At 45.6% G+C, this 21,657-nt stretch overlaps 1 protein-coding gene across 2 annotated transcripts in view; it reads right to left on the bottom strand.

Moving 5' to 3' along the window:
* Positions 1-15,932, bottom strand: part of rasef2 (RAS and EF-hand domain containing 2) — a 101,462-nt gene extending 85,530 nt beyond the window's left edge. The window contains exons 1-2 of one of the 2 annotated variants that reach the window (XM_078241517.1): positions 15,771-15,932; positions 14,826-15,188 (exon numbers count right to left, since the gene is read on the bottom strand). In XM_078241517.1, the coding sequence (XP_078097643.1) occupies positions 14,826-15,188; positions 15,771-15,781 (374 nt within the window). In that variant the 5' untranslated portion in view covers positions 15,782-15,932. Of the gene's footprint in view, positions 1-14,825; positions 15,611-15,657 lie in introns of both variants that reach the window. The other variant, XM_078241518.1, reaches the window with a different exon arrangement.
* Positions 15,933-21,657: the final 5,725 nt, after the last annotated feature.

Raw genomic sequence — 21,657 nt, forward strand, 5'->3', positions numbered from 1 at the left:
CTCAGGGCAATTTTATTTTTGTTCATGGGATATGGGTATGGTTGGCTGGGCTAGTATTTATTGTCATAGAAACTAGAAGCAGGAGTAGGCCATTCAGCCCTTCGAGCCTGCTGCACCATTCATTTTGATCATGGCTGATCATCAAATTCAATATCCTAATCCCCCCCCCCCACCCTTCCTCCCATATCCCTTGGTCCCTTTAGCCCCTCGAGCTGCATCTAATTTCTTCTTGAAATCAGACAACATTTTGGCCTCAACTACATTCTGTGGTCGTGAATTCCACACATTCACCACCCTCTGGGTGAAGAAATGTCTCCTCATCTCAGTCCTAAAAGATTTACTCCTTATCTTCGAACTATGACCGCTGGTTCTGGACTCCCCCACCATTGGGAACATTATTTCTGAATCTACCCTGTCTAACCCTGTTAAAATTTTATAAGTTTCTATGAGATCCTCTCACTCTTTTAAACTCCAGTGAATATAATGCTAACTGACTTAGTCTCTCCTCATATGGCAGATCTGCCATCCCAGGAATCAGTCTGGTAAATTTTTGCTGTATTCCCTCCATTGCAAGGACATCCTTCCTCAGATAAGGACACCAAAACTGCACACAGTACTCCAGGTATGGCCTCACCAACACCCTATACAATTGCAGCAAAACGTCCCTATCCCTAATTGTCCATCCCTAATTGCCTTTGAGGAGGCAGTTAAGAGTCAACTATATTGCTGTGGATCTGGAGTCACATGTAGGCCAGGCCAGGTAAGGATGGCAGATTTCCTTCCCTAAAGAACATTAACGAACCAGATGGGTTTTTCAACAATTAGGGATGGGCAATAAATTCTGGCCTTGCTAGCGGCGTCCACATCCCATGAAAGAATTTTTAAAAGACATACAAGATCTCATTACCTTATTCAAAGAAAAGCAGGTGAGTTTTCCCATTGTCTTGGCCAACATTTGTCTTTCAACCCATACCTAAAACAGATTAGCTGATCATGTAACAAGTTGCTGTTCTCTTCCTGTGGGATCTTGCTGTGTTTCTAATTATCTGCCATGTTTTCTACATTACAACACCATGCCTCAGAAGTTATAAAGTGCTTTGGGATGTCCTGAGGTCGTAATACGCACTATATCATAGAAGAATCATAGAAAACCTACAGTGCAGAAGGAGGCCATTCGGCTCATCAAGTCTGCACCGACCAAATCCCACCCAGGCCCTACCCCCACATATTTACCCGCTAACCCCTCTAACCTACACATCTCCGGATTCTCAGGGGCAATTTTTAACCTGGCCAATCAACCTAACCCGCACATCTTTGGACTGTGGGAGGAAACCGGAGCACCCGGAGGAAACCCACGCAGACAGGAGGAGAATGTGCAAACTCCACACAGACAGTGACCCGAGCCGGGAATCGAACCCGGGACCCTGGAGCTGTGAAGCAGCAGTGCTAACCACTGCGCTACCATGCCGCCCTAAACATCAGTATGAACATCATTTTTTTTTGCTGTCATCAAAACAGACAATACCACCACATTGGTATCAGAAACAAATGCAGATTGAGATTGAGGCACTGAATCAACAGCTTGGCATCACGTGTGCAGTAGCAAGCAACATGGAATCTGGAGAGAGCATGGCATGACAACATCAGAATCCGACTCATAACTGTAGAGCCTTAAAAATTTAATTGCAAAACATTTCAAACACTTCCACAACCACTATCGCCTTAATTTTGACTTTCTTACATTGAAGAAATAAACCGGTAGCATACTCATGACATTTTTTGTATTTGTATTGCAAGTAGGCTTACATTAACACTGCAATGAAGTTACTGTGAAAATCCCCTAGTCGCCACACTCCGGCCACAGTTCGGGTACACTGAGGGAGAATTTAACATGACCAATGCACCTAACCAGCTCGTCTTTTGGACTGTGGGAGGAAACCGGAGCACCCAGAGGACAGAACCAACACAGACACAGGGCAAACGTGCAGACTCCATGCAGAGTGACCCAAACCAGGAATTGATCCCAGGTCCCTGGCGCTGTGAGGCAGCAGTGCTAACCACCATACTCGGGTCTCCTCTGCTTACCTTGTGAAAAGAAAAATTAAAGAATTAGCCATGGACTTCCTTGGAGCTGCTCCAGATTTGACAGTAGAATTTCATTGTAACTCTGCCAGAAACCCTGTTTATGTATGTAAAAAGAGTTTCCAATGTATTTGCAATGAAATTAGAAAGGGAAGGTGGAAACTGCTTCAAGGAAATTCAAGGCCTTTTTTTCCAGATTTGCATGTTTGGATAGGGCTTGATGTTATTCTAATGAGCCCGGTATCTGTGCACAAAAACATCCAACCCGATGTAACCCTTACTGCTGAAGGAGCACTCATCCACATCTATCACCTTTAAGCTTCTACCAAGCTTTGCTTCATTTCTGACCTGTTCCTTTGTGAAGATATTTTATGATTAAAGATGCTTTGCTTCCCCCCCCTCCTTTATTCTTTCAGGGGAAATGGGGGTGTTGCTGGCAAGACCAGCATTTGTTGCCCATTCCTAATTGCTCTTGTACTGAGTGGTTTGGTAGGCAAGTGTTAAGAATCATTATTCTGGGTCTGGAGGCACAAATAGACAAGGTTAAAGATGGTAGATTTCCACCCCCGAGATCATTAGTAAACCAGATATTTTTTTCACAAGTATCGATGACATCTATCAGTGTCACCCATACTAATGGCCAGCTTTATATTCCTGATTTATTAATTAAATGTTAAATTCACTATCTGCCATGGTGGGATTTGAACCTGTGTCCCCAAAGAATAAACCTGGGCTTATTAGACTATTTCCTCGGGTGGATGGAGCTATTACAAGGGGGCATAACTATAGGGTTCATGGTGGGAGATATAGGAAGGATATCAGAGGTAGGTTCTTTACGCAGAGAGTGGTTGGGGTGTGGAATGGACTGCCTGCAGTGATAGTGGAGTCAGACACTTTAGGAGCATTTAAGCGGTTATTGGATAGGCACATGGAGCACACCAGGATGATAGGGAGTGGGATTGCTTGACCTTGGTTTCAGATAAAGCTCGGCACAACATCATGAGCCGAAGGCCCTGTTCTGCGCTATACTGTTCTATGTTCTATGTTCTATGTTATTAGTCCAGTGACATCACCACTATGCCACCATCTCTCCTAGCAGGTACGAAGCTTGGGTATAATGGTGTAGTGGTTCAGATACTAGACTAATAATCATGAGTTAAAAACCATTAGAAACTCCAGAAAAGCTAATATCAATAAAAATGACAATGAAGCTGTCAGATCATTGTAAAACCCAACTTTTTAGCCAATATTGTGATGGTACTATGCTTTTAAGAGCTGTATTTTGATCAGAGCTGTATTTCTCTGTAAGATGTATCTAGCAGGCCCTGGATTTTTGTCGGCACCCTATTGTCTGTGACTGGCATCCTATATTGTTGCTGAAGCAGGATAATTGAAGCAATGTTGATTTTGATCTGAGCTAATGCAGTGTTCTGTGGTTTTAATGTGTCCCCGGGGATTGAGCTTGATTGGGGTAGATTGACAGCTCATGTCATGTGACTGAGGACAGCTTTATTTCCATACAACATTCTACTTTCAGTTTTGCTTTCAGATGCTGCCAGAAGCTGGTGGAAGAAAGCAGTGTCTCTCTGTCTGACTCTCTCTCTCTCTCCTGAGGCTTTCTGAAAGTTCCAAGACTGGGGAGTCTCAGAGATTTGATCCAATATTCAAAGGACCAACTCTAGCAGATGTTAAAATGCTGAAAATCCAGCATCGCGTGAACGTACTTGTTTCTGTGCTAAGTCTGAAGAAGGATGTGTGTCTGTGGGATAGTGTTTAACTTGGAACAACAGAGATAGCTAGCTGTTAGGAATTATACTGTCATGTTTAAGTTTTGTAATTCTTAAAAGTTATGCTAATTCATTTTGTTATATTTTAACAGTGTTCCTAAATAAACTTTGTTTGATAAAAGCTCCCCAGTGGGTCATTTGAATCATAAGAACATAAGAACATAAGAAATAGGAGCAGGAGTAGGCCATCTAGCCCCTCGAGCCTGCCCCGCCATTCAATAAGATCATGGCTGATCTGACGTGGATCAGTACCACTTACCCGCCTGATCCCCATAACCCTTAATTCCCTTACCGCTCAGGAATCCATCCATCCGCGCTTTAAACATATTCAGCGAGGTAGCCTCCACCACCTCAGTGGGCAGAGAATTCCAGAGATTCACCACCCTCTGGGAGAAGAAGTTCCTCCTCAACTCTGTCTTAAACCGACCCCCCTTTATTTTGAGGCTGTGTCCTCTAGTTTTAACTTCCTTACTAAGTGGAAAGAATCTCTCCGCCTCCACCCTATCCAGCCCCCGCATTATTTATAAGTCTCCATAAGATCCCCCCTCATCCTTCTAAACTCCAACGAGTACAAACCCAATCTCCTCAGCCTCTCCTCATAATCCAAACCCCTCATCTCCGGTATCAACCTGGTGAACCTTCTCTGCACTCCCTCCAATGCCAATATATCCTTCCTCATATAAGGGGACCAATACTGCACACAGTATTCCAGCTGCGGCCTCACCAATGCCCTGTACAGGTGCATCAAGACATCCCTGCTTTTATATTCTATCCCCCTCGCAATATAGGCCAACATCCCATTTGCCTTCTTGATCACCTGTTGTACCTGCAGACTGGGCTTTTGCGTCTCATGCACAATGACCCCCAGGTCCCTTTGCACGGTAGCATGTTTTAATTTGTTTCCATTGAGATAGTAATCCCATTTGTTATTATTTCCTCCAAAGTGTATAACCTCGCATTTATCAACGTTATACTCCATTTGCCATATCCTCGCCCACTCACTCAGCCTGTCCAAATCTCTCTGCAGATCTTCTCCGTCCTCCACACGATTCACTTTTCCACTTATCTTTGTGTCGTCTGCAAACTTCGTTACCCTACACTCCGTCCCCTCCTCCAGATCATCTATATAAATGGTAAACAGTTGCGGCCCGAGTACCGATCCCTGCGGCACGCCACTAGTTACCTTCCTCCAACCGGAAAAACACCCATTTATTCCGACTCTTTGCTTCCTGTCGGATAGCCAGTCCCCAATCCACTTTAACACACTACCCCCAACTCCGTGTGCCCTAATCTTCTTCAGCAGCCTTTTATGGGGCACCTTATCAAACACCTTTTGGAAATCCAAAAACACCGCATCCACCGGTTCTCCTCCATCAACCGCCCTAGTCACATCTTCATAAAAATCCAACATGTTCGTCAAGCACGACTTTCCCCTCATGAATCCATGCTGCGTCTGATTGATCGAACCATTTCTATCCAGATGCCCTGCTATCTCCTCCTTAACAATAATACCTGGAGTGAAACATCTTATGCTCACCAATGCCAAAATTGAACGTAAAACTTAGGGTAGAATCCCTAGAGTACAGAAGGATGCCATTTGGCCCATCAAGTCAGCACTGACCACAAATTCACCCAGGCCCTAATTTAAACCCACATATTTACCCTGCTAATCTCCCTGACACTAAGGGGCAATTTATCATGGCCAATCCACCTAACGCGCGCATCTTTGGACTGTGGGAGGAAACCGGAGCACCCGGAGGAAACCCATGCAAACTCCACACAGGCAGTGACCCAAGCCAGGAATCGAACCCAGGTCCCTGGAGCTTTGAGGCAGCAGTGCTAACCACTGTGGCACAGTCTAGGCTAACTTCACAAAGCACCTTGGAGCTTCTGGCCTGGGTCTGAACAATATTCCTTAGGGAACAAAACCTGTCATTCTTAGCTGGTCTGGCTAATAATGTGACACTGAATAAACTACCTCCCTCTTGTTAAACGGAAAGAGTGATATGTTTGAGTTATGATGTTGCAGGTTGTGTTGAAAATTAATTTGACATGAAGACTGATTAACAACACTGACGAAACCAACAAAAGAAAAAAACAGAAATCGCAGGACTAATTATGATGGGGATAAAATACAGTAAGAAGTTTAACAACACCAGGTTAAAGTCCAACAGGTTTATTTGGTAGCAAAAGCCACACAAGCTTTCGGAGCTGCAAGCCCCTTCTTCAGGTGAGTGGGAATTCTGTTCACAAACAGAGCATATAAAGACACAAACTCAATTTACATGAATAATGGTTGGGATGCGAATACTTACAACTAATCAAGTCTTTAAGAAACAAAACAGCATAAGTGGAGAGAGCATCAAGACAGGCTAAAAAGATGTGTATGTGTAACCAAAGATGTGTATTGTTTGTGAACAGAATTCCCACTCACCTGAAGAAGGGGCTTGCAGCTCCGAAAGCTTGTGTGGCTTTTGCTACCAAATAAACCTGTTGGACTTTAACCTGGTGTTGTTAAACTTCTTACTGTGTTTACCCCAGTCCAACGCCGGCATCTCCACATCAAGGATAAAATAGACAGGCTTCGAACACATTGTTCAGGAGACCCAAGCAACTTCTACTGAGACGTTGATGGTAATAAAGTGAAAACAAACAAAAAGAACGTGCCTAAATAATGCAGTCGAGCGAGAACAGGTGTAATATTTCTGAGTTGACACAATCCATTTATGCATTCTTGGAAGAATGATTAACAACTCCAGCACAGATTGACGGAGCTGGGAGCCGAATCTCGGCAGTCAAACGTGATTAAAGTTTAAGTTTAAAGTTTATTTATTTATTAGTGTCACAAGTACGCTTACATTAACGCTGCAATGAAAATCCCCCAGTCGCCACACTCCAGTGCTTGTTCGGGTACACTGAGGGAGAATTTAGCACGGCCAGTGCACCTAACCAGCACGTCTTTTGGACTGGGGGAAAACCGGAGCATCCGGAGGAAACCCACGCAGACACGGGGAGAATGTGCAGACTCCGCGCAGACACTGACCCAAGCCGGGAATTGAACTTCTGTCCCTGGCGCTGTGAGGCAGCAGTGCTAACCACTGTAGCAATCCAGGGAACATCTTAACTGATTTCTTAATTGAGGAAAAAATAGGGTTTAATATGCTAGATGTTGCTCGCAATTGCTCACCAGGCTGAATCCTACTTAGGATGAAGGTCTTCGTCACTGTGACACAATTTCAGTTCAATACTATACAAAATATTGTTCACAGAATCTCACAGCCAGCAATGCAGTCATTGGGTCCATTGTGCCTGTGCCAGTCCACTGAAAGAGCTACATAATTATTCCCACTCAAATTTCCTGTGCGTGCGTGCCCGTGCAGGATTCCACAGTACCACGCAGTGCAATACGCAGTTCGCACACAAAAAGCAGAGGGATCAAGGGCTCTCACACCCCTGCTCCATCCTCAGACCCCTGTTACATTTAAGATTTGAAACATCAAAGTATGGGCCAAATGTTTAATCAGTTAAGGCCAAACTGTGTGCATTTCTTCCTATATCAGAATAACATATTGGTCAGGTTATTGGGTGAGGGATAGTCTCTAAGTGTAATAGTGACTTTTTAAGCGTGAAGGTGTCCATAAAATTTGAACCAGGCGACAGAGGAAAAATAACAAAAATGAGAGCTCACACCTTGTTTCAATTTTAGTGACTGTGCGGCCTGAAGGATTTGAGAACATTATACCATTGTTGGTGAATTACAGGTTTCCTAACCGCATTGCATTGCTCCACCAATCCTGGTCCACATCAGAGAGTTGAGTCAACATTTAATCGTCTGGAGATTGAGATCCAGATAATGAGGCTCGCTGTGGCACTTTCTACCATGATGTGGAGATGCCGGCGTTGGACTGGGGTAAACACAGTAAGAAGTCTCACAACACCAGGTTAAAGTCCAACAGGTTTATTTGGTAGCAAAAGCCACTAGCTTTCGGAGCGCTGCTCCTTCGTCAGGTGAGTGGGAGTTCTGATTACAAACAGGGCATATAAAGACACAGACTCAATTTACAAAATAATGCGAGTCTTTACAGGTAATCAAGTCTTAAAGGTACAGACGATGTGAGTGGAGAGAGCGTTAAGCACAGGTTAAAGAGATGTGTATTGTCTCCAGACAGGACAGTTAGTGAGATTTTGCAAGTCCAGGCAAGTCGTGGGGGTTACAGATAGTGTGACATGAACCCAAGATCCCAGTTGAGGCCATCATCATGTGTGCGGAACTTGGCTATCAGTCTCTGCTCAGCGACTTTGCGTTGCCGTGTGTCGTGAAGGCCGCCTTGGAGAACACTTACCCGAAGATCAGAGGCCGAATGCCCGTGACCGCTGAAGTGCTCCCCAACACTTTCTACCAGTCAGGATAAGGCAGTGTGTAAAGTTTCACTGCTGGCATGCTGGACAAGTAATTTACAATGATACAGAACGGTGAAGTGTAGCCAAAATTGCCCTTGTGTTCCCTTGTATAATCATGAGATCCTTGGTTTAAGGATGGAAGATGTGGGCCCAATGTGTTTGACATTGTGGATGATGCACCTTTATCAGGACAATTGATCGTCGGGGCTTGTGACTCTTTCAAGGTAAAATGTGGATTGTCTCTTCAGTATGTCAACAGGGTGGCACGGTGGCACAGAGGTACCCACTGCTGCCTCACAGCTCCAGGGACATGGGTTCGATTCCCGGCTTGGGTCTGTCTGTGTGGAGTTTGCACGTTCACCCCATCTCTGCGTGGGTTTCTTCCAGGTGCTCCGGTTTCCTCCCACAATCCAAAGATGCGTGGGTTAGGTTGATTGGCCATGCTAAATTACCCCTTAGTGCCCTAGGATGTGTAGGTTAGAGGGATCAGCGGGGTAAATGTGTGGGGTTGTAGGGATAGGGCCTGGGGTGGGATTGTGGTCGGTGCAGACGGGCTGAATGGCCTCCTTCTGCACTGTAGGGATTCTATGGTTTCTAATAGTTGACCATAGTGGAGATTTTCTGGGTTTGTTTTTTTTCCCCCTTTTATTCTTTCAAGGGATGTGGGCATTGCTGGCTAGGCCAGCGTTTGTTATCCATCCCTCACTGCCCATGAACTGAGTGGCTTACAAGGCCACTTCAGAAGGCAGAGGGAGCTGTTAAGAGTCAACCACATTGCTGTAGGTCTGGAGTCACATGTAGGCCAGGCCAGTTAAGGATGGCAGATTTCCTTCCCTAAAGGGAAGTTTTGAACTAGATGGACATTTACAAACATCGACAATATTGAGACTAGCTTTTAACTCAAGATTTATTAATTGAATTTAAATTCCACCAACTGCCGTGGTGAGATTTGAACCCGTGTCCCCAGAACCTGGGCCTCAGGATTACTAGTCCAGTGGCATTACCACTACGGCACCACCTAACTTAGGGCATTAATTGTGGCGAATATAGGAGAAAGAATGGAGCAGATCACCACACATTGTTGCAAAAGGAACCCACCTAATTACCTGCTATTAGCTGCACCCTGACCCTTAATCCATCCGCTGCATGTTCTAATCAAATATTTGATGCGGTGTACTTTAGTTGTTGCTGCATAACTTTAGCCACATTTTTCTACAATAGATTATTAACTGGTGAAAATAATTAAAAGATCAACATCAATATTTTCTTCATAAGATAAAAATGAGAGAGAGTTTTTCAGATCTAGAATCATAGAATCCCTACAGTGCAGAAGGAGTCCATTTGGCCCATCGAGCCTGCACCAACAACAATCCCACCCAGGCCCCATCCTTGTAACCCCACCTATTTACCCTAGCTAGTCCCCCTGACACTAAGGGTCAATTTAGCATGGCCAATCAACATAACCTGCACATTTTTCAAGTGTGGGAGGAAACCGGAGCACCCGGAAGAAACCCACGCAGACACGGGGAGAACGTGCAAACTCCGCACAGAGAGGCCAGAATTGAACTCGGGTCTCTGGCGCTGTGAGGCAGCAGTGCGAACCACTGTGCCACGTTGCTGCCCCATCTGTTTTCACTTGGGTTGATCCCAACTACCCCCACACACAGATATTCCCCTTTTGACCCTGTATTTTAATGTACCTCCCTCGGGAGATTAGATGCTTGTGAGGATTGGAAAGTGTCTAGACCTGTTGCTGCAGGCAGTATGAGAGTGGGGAAAGCTCGATAGACTTTATCTGTGTATCAGAGATTTGTATGATTTGCATACTCTCAGGGTTGTCAGTGTTTGACGGTGCGTTGTTCGATGTGCAATTTGGCGTCGAGCTCAGAATGGTTAAGAAACAGGAAGACTACCTTTGTGAAGGGGAGGGTGGATTGAAGAACGCTTCTGTAAAGACGTGAATATTAATGAACTTGAGCAATACCACTCCAGTGGGGGAGTGCTGCACTGTCAGAGGTGCCATGTTTTTAGCTGAGATGTCAATCTGCCTCGACAAGAAATGAAATTAATTTGTTTTTAAAAAATGCCGAATTCACTCTGATAAATCACAGTTTGAATGTTGGCAGTCGATAAGCCTAAATTGCAACTGGAACTCTGACAGAAAAAGTTGGGAAATATTTTAAATTGCCGTCTTTATTCCCACCCTTACAAACCAAATCACATACTGCCAGCATTTAGCTTGTATCCACACTGGCCAATTCATCAAATCTCTCTCGTTTGAGTCTGACAGTCTATAGAGGGTTGTTTTTTCAAACTGGAGGTCTGTGACCAGCGGTGTGCCTCAGGGATCGGTGCTGGGTCCACTGTTTTTTGTCATTTGTATTAATGATTTGGATGAGAATTTAGGAGGCATGGTTAGTAAGTTTGCAGATGGCACCAAGATTGGTGGCATAGTCCCGGGATGCGTAGGTTAGAGGGATTAGCGGGTAAAATATGTAGGGATATGTGGATAGGGCCTGGGCGGGATTGTGGTTGGTGCAGACTCGATGGGCCGAATGGCCTCTTTCTGCACTGTAGGATTCTATGATTCTATGATTCTATAGTGGACAGTGAAGAAGGTTATCTCGGATTGCAACGGGATCTTGATCAATTGGGCCAATGGGCTGACGAATGGCAGATGAAGTTTAATTCAGATAAATGTGAGGTGATGCATTTTGGTAGCTCGAACCAGGGCAGGACTTTCTCAGTTAATGGTAGGGCGTTGGGGAGAGTTATAGAACAAAGAGATCTAGGGGTACAGGTTCATAGTTTCTTGAAAGTGGGGTCACAGGTGGACAGAGTGGTGAAGAAGGCATTCAGCATGCTTGGTTTCATTGGTCAGAAGATAGAATACAGGAGTTGGGACGACTTGTTGAAGTTGTACAAGACATTGGTATGGCCACACTTGGAATGCTGTGTACAGTTCTGGTCACCCTATTATAGAAAGGATGTTATTAAACTAGAAAGAGTGCAGAAAAGATTTACTAGTATGCTACCAGGACTTGATGGTTTGAGTTATAAGGAGAGGCTGGATAGACTAGGACTTTTTTCTCTGGAGCGTAGAAGGCTGAGGGGTGACCTTATAGAGGTCTATAAAATAATGAGGGGCACAGATCAGCTAGATAGTCAATATCTTTTCCCAAAGGTAGGGGAGTCTAAAACTAGATGGCATAGGTTTAAGGTGGGGAGGGGGGAGATATAAAAGGGTCTGGAGGGCAACTTTTTCACGCAAGTGGTGAGTGTCTGGAACAAGCTGCCAGAGGTAGTAGTAGAGGTGAGTACAATTTTGTCTTTTAAAAATCGTTTAGACAGTTACATGGGTAAGATGAGTATAGAGGGATATGAGCCAAACACAGGCAATTGGGGCTAGCTTAGGAGTTTAAAAAAGAGGGGCGGCATGGACAAGTTGGGTCGAAGGGCCTGTTTCCATGCTGTAAACCTCTATGACTCTGTGAGTCCCAGAGGCAATGCTGCAGAGTTTTAAAAGTGTATCTGTATCTTTATGTAAGAGCTAGATTTAATTCTCAAAGATTGCTAGGAAATCCACAGCTGTCAGAAGTGGACTGGATTACTGAAGATGCATTATTTGCGTGTTTCTATGTTGCGGCCGTCTGTTTTCCTTCCTGGTTTCTTTCTCACATGATACTGCTGTCAGATGGAATGCTAAAGTTCCTTCACTGATGTAAATACTGTGGATGCTGGAACCTGAAACAACAGAGAATGCTGGAAAATCTCAGCAGGTCTGACAGTATCTTAGGAGAGAGAATAGAGCCAACGTTTCAGGTCTGGATGACCTTTTCCTCAGAGTTCGAGTTTGGGTGACCCTTTGTCACAGACTCAAAGGGCGAGATTCTCCGGCCTCCCAGCCGCGTGTTTCCGCGGGATTCTCTGGTCCCGCCACAGTCAATGGGAATTCCCATTGACGTCACCCCACGCTGGTGGGAAACCCATGGGTGGGGGTGCGCTGCCACTGGAGAATCCCACCGGCCTGAACGGCCGGAGAATTCCGGCCAGTATGGTGGCTCTCTCCACAGATGCTGTCAGACCTGTTGAGATGTTCCAGCATTTTCAGTTTTTCTTCCCATCGCTGGTGGTATAGTTTTATGGTTGTAGCTCCAACAATGTGATCGTAAAATCCTATTCAGAACCTCCCATCAGTTCCAACTGGCAGTAATTTCTAACCATATAATGGTTTAATCTGAATTGACCTATCAATTAGTGAATGACACTGCCCAACTGTTGCCAACCTCAGCATCAAGTGTGGTTCAGTAGAAACATGGATAGAAACTAGAACCAGGGGTAGGCCATTCAGCCTTTTGAGCCTGCTCCGCCATTTATTTTGATCATGGCTGATTATCAAATTCGATATCCTAATCCTGTTACCCCCCCCCCGCCACCCACCCGCCTGCCCCCCCCCCCCCCCACCCCATATCCCTTGATCCCTTTAGCCCCAAGAGCTACATGTAATTTCTTCTTGAATACACTCCCTTTTGAGTCCGCACTTTTTGGGTTTAATCCCCAGTCAGGAAATGTGAATATATAATGCAGACAGACACTCCAGTGGGGGAGTGCTGCACTGTCAGCGGTGCCATCTTTTTAGCTGAGATGCCAAACTGAAGTTCCATCTGCCTTCTCAGCAAAATCTAAGAAATTCCGTGCCACTGTTCCGGAGAAGTGGAGTGGCACTTTAGCACAGTGGTTAGCATTGCTGCCTCACAACACCCGGGACCCGGGTTCAATTCTGGCTTCGGGTCACTGTCTGTGTGGAGTTTGCATGTTCTCCCTATGACTGTGTGGGTTTCCTCCAGGTGCTCTGGTTTCCTCCCACAGTCCAAAGATGTGTGGGTTAGATTGATTGGCCATGGTAAATTGACCCTAGTGTCAGGGGATTAGCAGGGTAAATATGTGGGATTACGGGAACAGGGCCTGGGTGGGATTGTGGTTGGCGCAGACTCAATGGGTTGAATGGCCTCCTTCTGCACTGCAGGGATTCTATGAACAGGCCAGCAGTTCTCCTGCGTTCTGGCCAATATTTATCCCTCAACCATTACTTATAAAAAAAAGAGATGATCTGGACATTTATCAAATTGCTGTTTGTCTAAACTTGCTGGGTGTAAATTGAAATCTCCTACTTTAGAATGGTGACTAGACTACAAAGTACTTAATTGGTCATGAAACACTTCAGGACATCCTGTGGTTGTGAATGGCGCTATATAAATTCAGGTTATTACTTTTAATTCAAAAAGTCAGCACAAGTACAGTGGGCTGAATGTTGTGAGTTTCCAGGATTTTACTCCATCTTATGTACAGTAGAAAAAACCCCGCTGGTGTCAATGATCTCAAATACCAAAGGATAAAATACAAGTAAATTCCAACGTTTGTTCATGGCGCCTGCAATGGGCGGACAACACTCTCCCCTGGTCAGCAAGATCACCATAACACTCTCTCCAAGTTCCAACAGTCATCCTGTGTGTTAAATATTAACTGAACAGAACTCAAAGTGGGTGATGGAACCAACATCATTCCTGGGCATTCAAATAGATGGCAATATCCATAAAAATAAAACAGTAAGAATAGTGTGTGCGAGAAGGAGAGAGGAGAGGGACATGGGAGAGGTGGATGTGAGGGGCACGGGACAGAGAGATTGAGGAGCATGGGACAGGTGGACATGAGGGGCATGGGAGGAGGCACAGGAAGGATGGAGCCAGGGACACAGGAGAAAGGAGAGTGGCACAAGAGAGATAGGCACAAAAGGCACAGGAGAAGTGCCAAGGGGCATGGATGAGAATGGGGTTAAAGAACATGGGAAGGAGAGGAGGAGCAGGGGGCATGGGTGAGTAATGCTAAGGAGCATGAGAGAGAGTGAGTGAGAAGCACAGGACAGAGAGGGCATGAGGGCATTAGAGAGAGGGAGGAAAGATGAGCCAATAGGGTTTGAGAGGGCTGGGAAGAGAGTGGATAGCACAGGATGACAAGAGACATGGTTAGGGAGGAGGTGCAACAGGGACAGGAGAAGGGCTGAGGAGAATAGGGAAGCAAGGGGCACCAAGAGAGCGGGCAATGAGGGACATGGGAGAAAGCAGACAAGGGGCAATGGGAGGGAGAAAGATTGAGGGGCACGAGAGGCAGCGAAAGGCATGGAGGGGGCAAGGGGCACTGAGGGAGGGGGAGAGGGAAGGTGAGGTGTATGAGACACAGGAGCATGGGAGAGGGAAATAGGGATGAGAGAAGGGGAGAAGAGGGAGGGGGTGAGAGGGGTGAGAGAAGGGGAGGGGAAAAGAGAGGGGGTTGAGACAGGAGCGACGGATGAGAGAGAGCGGGGAGAGGAGGAGAGTGGGAGAGGGGGGTGAGAAAGGGAGAGAGAGGGATGAAAAAGGCGAAGAGGGGGATGAAAGAGAGGTAAAGGGGGATGCGAAAGGGGGAGAAGAGAGGGGGAGAAGAGAGGGGAACAGTGAGGGGGGAGTGAGAAGGGGAGAGGGAGAGAGTGGCCAGAGAACTGTACAAAAGTTTCCTAACCTGCGCAGGTCCTGCAGCCCATTCCCGAAGCGGTCCTCGAACTCCTCCCGGGCCAGTTTCTGGCTCTGGGCTGCCTCCGAGCCGAAGGAAGAGAGATCCAGGATCGCGGAAACCTCCTCGAAGCCGGCGGTGAAGTCGTTGAAGTTGATGGAGCCGTCATTGTCCACGTCCAGCTTGTGGAAGAGGGGCGCGATCTGGGAGCGAGAGACACTGAGCTCCCGGCACACGCTGGAGAAATCCTCAAACTCGATCAGCCCGGAGCGGTTCAGGTCACACGCCGAGAAAAGCCTCCTCAAATCCGGCCGGGTCATTGCTGCCCTGTCCATCCGGCACCAGCAGCAGCTCTGACAGGGAGCAAGGCAGCTGGCTCAGGGTAATACCACCCTGGTTAATGTCACACTAGTCAATATCACCCTAGTTAGTAACACCCTGATCAATACCACCCTGATCAATACCACCCTAGTTAGTATCAATCTGGTTAATATCACCCTGGTTAATATCAATCTGGTTAATTTCACCCTGGTTAACTTCACTCTGGTTAATATCACCCTGGTTACCTTAACCCTGGTTAAGAACGCTTTGGTTAACTTCACCCCCTCGTTAACTTCAACCTGGTTAACTTCAACCTGGTAATATCAATCTGGTTAATTTCACCCTGGTTAATTTCACCCTCTGGTTACTATCATTCTGGCTAACTTCACACTGGTTAATTTCATTCTGGTTAATGTCACCTTGGTTACCTTCACACTGGTTAATATCAATCTGGTTAACTTCACTCTGGTTAACTTCACACTGGCTAACTTCACCCTGGTTAATTTCACCCTCTGGTTACTATCATCCTGGCTAACTTCACCCTGGTTAATTTCGCTCTGGTTAACTTCACTGCCACTCTGCTTCCTTTCACTGGGCTCAGGGGGTGGGGATCGCTTCTTGACGTCAAATTACCTTTTTGACATTGCTGAGTGTGTGAGTAATCCCGGTGAAACAGGATTAGCTGCAATCACTTCACATCAAACAGGCCGGGAGCTTCACTCTGTCACTGTCCAGGCTGCAGAGCCACTCACAACAGCCACTTGTAGGACACAGTTTTAAAAGTCCCTGAGTTACAGCGAACACTTCCTGGAAGGTCTTATTTCCTGCTTCAATTAATTGTCCCAGATCAGATTTCACTCCATTCTCTGAATCACCTGGAGCTATACCACCGGAGCTTTGATACACTTAAAGCTTTTTAAAAACAAAATCGAAGCAAACTTTAGCATTGCGTTCTGAATGTGTACTCTGTGGTTGGGGAGGCCGTGGGTGCAAGTCCCGCTCCAGAGAGTGGAGCATGACAATCTTGACTGATTCTCGCAGTGCAGCACTGTTGGAGGAATTGCCTTCTTGATGTAAGGTTGCCAGCTGTGCTTAAATGGAGGTTCCATCACACCACTTGCCCTCCCCCACTGCTCCCTCGCATTAGCAGGGCAACACATCCATCCTTGTTACCTTCCTGTGCCAATTGGAAAACAAAAAGATACATTGCCCATTTTATTTTTGGACTGAATCCATAGAAGAATAGAAGAAGGCTATTTGGCCCATCAAGTCTGCATCGACCCTCCGACAGAGCATCTCACCTAGGACCACCCCCGCCGGCCCTACCCTATTCCTATAGCTCCACATAATTGCCCCATTAATCCCCCTATTCTACACAATTTGGAGTGTGGGAGGAAACAGGAGTACCCGGAGGAAACCCACGCAGGCACGGGGAGAACATGCAAACTCCACACAGACAGTGACCCAAGCTGGGAATTGAATCCGGGTCCCTGGCACTGTGAGGCAGCAGTGCTAACCACTGTGCCACCGTGCCACCCATATATGATATGGTATGTGTGGTGATTGGAAGGATTGATGACCACCAGCTAGTATAATGAGCCATATCAGTTTATTTACAAGCAGATTAATATACGGAGTACCTTCACTATGTTAACACTTCCGCAAGAGTGTACTCTGGCTGCAAAAGCCCTGTTCTGCACAAAGATCCCCACGTTCATTCTCCATTAGGCAATTGGGTCACACGGTCCTCCCAATGTATGCCCTTTAAAGGGGCCAACTTTCCTTACTGGTGGTTGCCATGGCCTGAACATCTGGCTTCAATCCGCACAGCTGCAAGGTGACCCTGCCGCAAGATTCAAATGAGGCTGAAGTCTCAAGATGACAGGGGAACCTCTTTGCCATCAGAGCAGGCGATGATCCGGCCGTTCAAGGTCAAAATCGAGCCTGCTCACTGCAACAGAAATGAAGTGGATGAGGATGATTGGAAATTGCGCTTTCTCGAAGGGTGATCTGCAATAGACTGACCTAAGACACTTTGTTATTACGAGAATGTCCTTTACAAATGAATGGGTTTGAGATAGTTTCAGGGCTGGGCATGCTGAGTGAAACTCTTAAAACCCTTGAAGCTATTTAAGGAACTTAAGAAAAGTATTTGTTTATAAGTCACAGAGTCATACAGCACAGAAAGAGGCCCTATCCCTGTAACCCCACGTATTTACCCTACTAATCCCCATGACACTAAGGGGCAATTTAGCATGGCCAATCAACCTAACCCGCACATCTCTGGAGTGTGGGAGGAAACCAGAGCACCCGGAGGAAACCCATACAGACATGGGGAGAACATGCAAACTCCACACAGTCACCCAAGGCCGGAATTGAACACAGGTCCCTGGCACTGTGAGGCAGCAGTGTTAGCCACTGTGCCACCCCTAATATTCTGCTATAATAATGCTGAACACTGACAGTTTTAGTGACAGAAAGAGGCCCTTCGGCCCACCATGTCTATACCGACCATCAATACCAGTCAAAACTTTGTCAATCATTTATTGCCTTAAATAAAGTTTCAACATTAAAAGGCACTGGTATTTTTATGACAATGTATTGCTTCAGGATATCCTGAAATGTTTGACAGCCAGTAAACTATTTTTACAAATGCGATCAAGATTGTTATATAAGGAAGTACAGTACCTGATTGTGAATTCAGCAAAGTTCCATGAACAGGAAGTGAGATAAATGACTGGAAGTATTCATTGAGAGGCAAATTTTTGATCAGGGTACAAGGTGTACTCTAATTCAGTGACTCCCAACCTTTTCATAGAATCATAGAAATCCTACAGCACAGAAGGAGATCATTTGGCCCATCGGCTCTGCACCGACTCTCTGAAAGAACATCTCACCCAAGCCCTATCCCCATAACCCCATGGGTGGGATTCTATAGCCTTGCTCAAGTGAGGCTGGAAATTCCCGCTTGAGGTCAACGGACATTTCTGTTGTCTGCCCCTCGCCCGCTCCGTTTCCGTGATGGGCAGGAGGTAGAATTCCAGCGCATGTATTTACTCTGCTAATCCCTCTAATTTGGGGACAATGTAGCATGGCCAATCCATCTAACCTGTACATCTTTGGACTCTGGGAGGAAATCTAACCACGCAGACACAAGGAGAACGTGCAAACTCCACACAGACAGTCACCCAAGACAGGAATTGAATCCGAATGCCTGGTGCTGTGAGGCAGCAGTGCTATCCACTGTGCCACCAAGCGGCACACCACTAAACTATTAAAAAATTTTGAGGCACATCTCCTACTTTCTCTGAACTTCCCTCTCGCAGGGGTGATTTTCAGCCTGTGTTCGCTAAGAGAGAGTCGGGAAACGCAGATTTCCGTGTTTGACTATACATGTGTGGATGCCAAAAATCTGATTTAGAATCATAGAATGCCTACAGTGCAGAAGAAGGCTATTTGGCCCATCAAGCCTGTACCGACTATATTCCACTATAATAATGCTGAACGCTCACAGCTTGAGTTCCAGCTATCACAAAACCTGGGTCATTGACTTGAAAAAATGTGAACAATACAATATAAATGTAAATTGTATAAAGAGAACTTTGATTTCCTTAAAAACACAAATCATTCATCCTGTTCGTACAAGATTTAATACTTTGAAATGGTCATCAACATGAATGTTGACTGTTTTTGTCCACAGATGCTAACACTGACAGTTTTAGTTAAAACTGCTTTAGACAGTTTTAAACTTAAAGTTTATTTATTAGTGTAGACTTACATTAACACTGCAATGAATTTACTGTGAAAATCCCCTAGTCGCCACGCTTCGGTGCCTGTTCGGGTACACTGAGGGAGAATTTAGCATGGCCAATGCATCTAACCAGCATGTATTTCAGACTGTGGGAGGAAACCGGAGCATCCGGAGGAAGCCCACGCAGACACGGGGAGAATGTGCAGACTCTGCACAGACAGTGACCCGAGTGGGAAGTGAACCCAGGTCCCTGGCGCTGTGAGGCAGCAGTCCTAACCATTGTGCCACTGTTCTGCCCCAACACTGATTAACTGAGTTTTTCCCAACACTTTTTCTTCTTATGACCTATTTCCGGCATCTGCAGTGTTTTGTTTTCGCATTAATATTTTGAGCATTATTTACTACTCAGGTAGAAGTATAAGAAAAAAGTGGTAATACATTATAAAGGAAAGAGGAGAAATCTGAAGTGCAGGACAGGAGTCTCAGTATAATACTAATCTCATGTCTTGGCATGAGCTAAACATAATAAGTTATTGGCATGGTTTCAAAATTGTGATTCTCGGAAAAACGAATGCCATTTTTTACCTCTCTCTCTCTTGCTTCTCGCAGGGTACAAGTTAGACCAAAGATTTGGCCCCCTTAGCTAAGGAAAGATATACTGGCATTGGAGGAAGCCCAGAGAAGGTTCAATAGGTTGAACTTGAGTATGGAGGGACCTTCTTATGAGGAGAGGTTGAGTAGTTTGGGCCTGTACTCATTGGTGTTTAAAAGAATGAGAGGCAACCTTATTGAGATATATAGGATTCTCAGGGGCTTGACAGGATAGATGCTGAGAGGTTGTTTTCCGTGTGGGAGAGTCTAGGACCAGAGGATGCGGGCGGGATTTTTCTCCCTCTCCATAACGTGGTTTGTGGCGGTGGGAGGTGGCGTGCCGCTCGCTGGCGATGGCATCCTATAGTCCTGCCTTATGAATTGGACAAGTGCAGATATAAGACCACAAGACATAGGAGCAGAAGTAGGCCATTCAGCCCATCGAATCTGTTCCACCATTCAATGAGATCATGACTGATCTGATATGATAATATAGTCCTGCCGTTTCCCGTTGAACACACCTCGCAGCTGGAACACCCGCAGTGGGGATGCGCCATTGACAGGACCTTAAGATCCTGATGGCATGAACGGCAGCAAGATTTCAGCAATAATCTCAGAGTAAGGGGGTCGCTCATTTAAGACAGAGGTGAGGAGGAATTGTTTTCTCAGAGGGTAGTGAATCTGTAAAATTCTTTACTGCAGAGAGCTATAGAGGCTGGGTTATTAAGTATGTTCAAGGCTGAGATAGACAGATTTCTAATTAGTAAGGGAATTGAGGAGGGTTATGGGGATAAGATGAGAAGGTAAAGTTGGGGATTATCATACCAGATCAGTCGTGACTCATAGAATGGTGGAGCAGATTCGATGGGCCGAATGGCCTATTTCTGCTCCTATGTCTTGTGATCTTATATCTGTACTTGTCCAATTCTAACCTCTTCTTGCATTCCCAGTTTTAATCATTCCACCATTGATAGCCATGCCTTAGGTTGACAAGGCTCCCAGCTCTGGAATACCCTCCCCACTCTTCTCCACCTCCTTAACTTACTTTCTTCCTTGAAGCCACTTCTATAAAATCTACCTCTTTGATCAAGATTTTGGTCTTCGGGCCTAATATCTCTTTATGGGTCTTGGTCATACTTTGCTTTATAATGCTTCTGTGAATCATCTTAGGACTTTGGTTGCATTCAAGGTGCTATAATAAATATATGTTGTTGTTGGTTATGTGCCGCCCACTCTCCACAAGGCAAGGAAAACTCAGTAAACCACTAGCCACAAACCCATACCACTACACCTCTTTGCAGCACTTGTTACAGCTTCCTCTCTAAGCAGACATCAATACAGAAACATACATTGTGGTGACTATTAATGCTGATGAGTTAGGGTGTGGATTCACTATGACTCAGCGACTTGGTAGGAAAGGTGACCAATGATAAACTAGCTAGATGTCACAGGTTGGCAGAAAAATGATGCAATTGGTTTTTAATGAGTTTTTAAGTTGTTCATAAGGCAATATGAATTATCCATTTGTTCCTCTCCTGAGGACAATAAATGTCAACCACATAATTCCCTGAAAGAATAAGAGTGAATCAGGTAGTCTTTTATCAAAATCTGGCAGCTTTTATGATCATTTTCTGATGTGAGTTACACGAGGATGGGCGATTCAATGTGTCTGCTTTCAAATGGACTCTCTTCCAGCAGCAGAACTGAATCCCTAATGCCATCTTCAGTAGTTTAGCATCCACTTCTGATACTCAACGTATTGGCTGCATCATGTACAAACCTTCCTTGGCCATTGAGAGGTGGGGTGGGACTCAAACCCAGAGTTTCTGTCTCAGAGGCAGGGACACTATCCATTGCATCACAAGCTACATCTAAGATGTGTAAGAGGTGCACACTCCCATTAACCCTTACTGTTAGTTCCTGACTTCAGGATTTTATAAAGGACAACCCTACGTGGACACTGGCTTTGGCTCAACCCCAAATTTATTTGTTCAAGTTTTGTATAAGGGCGGCTCGGTGGCACAGTGGTTAGCATTGTTGCCTCACAGCTCCAAGGACCTGGATTCGATTCCCGGCTTGTGTCACTGTCTGTGTAGAGTTTGCACGTCCTCCCCGTGTCTGCGTGGGGTTTCCTCCGGGTGCTCCGGTTTCCTCCCATAGTCCAAAGGTGTGCGGGAT

The sequence above is a fragment of the Mustelus asterias genome, chromosome 24 (assembly GCF_964213995.1).
Source record: "Mustelus asterias chromosome 24, sMusAst1.hap1.1, whole genome shotgun sequence".
NCBI classification, from domain to species: Eukaryota; Metazoa; Chordata; class Chondrichthyes; order Carcharhiniformes; family Triakidae; genus Mustelus; species Mustelus asterias.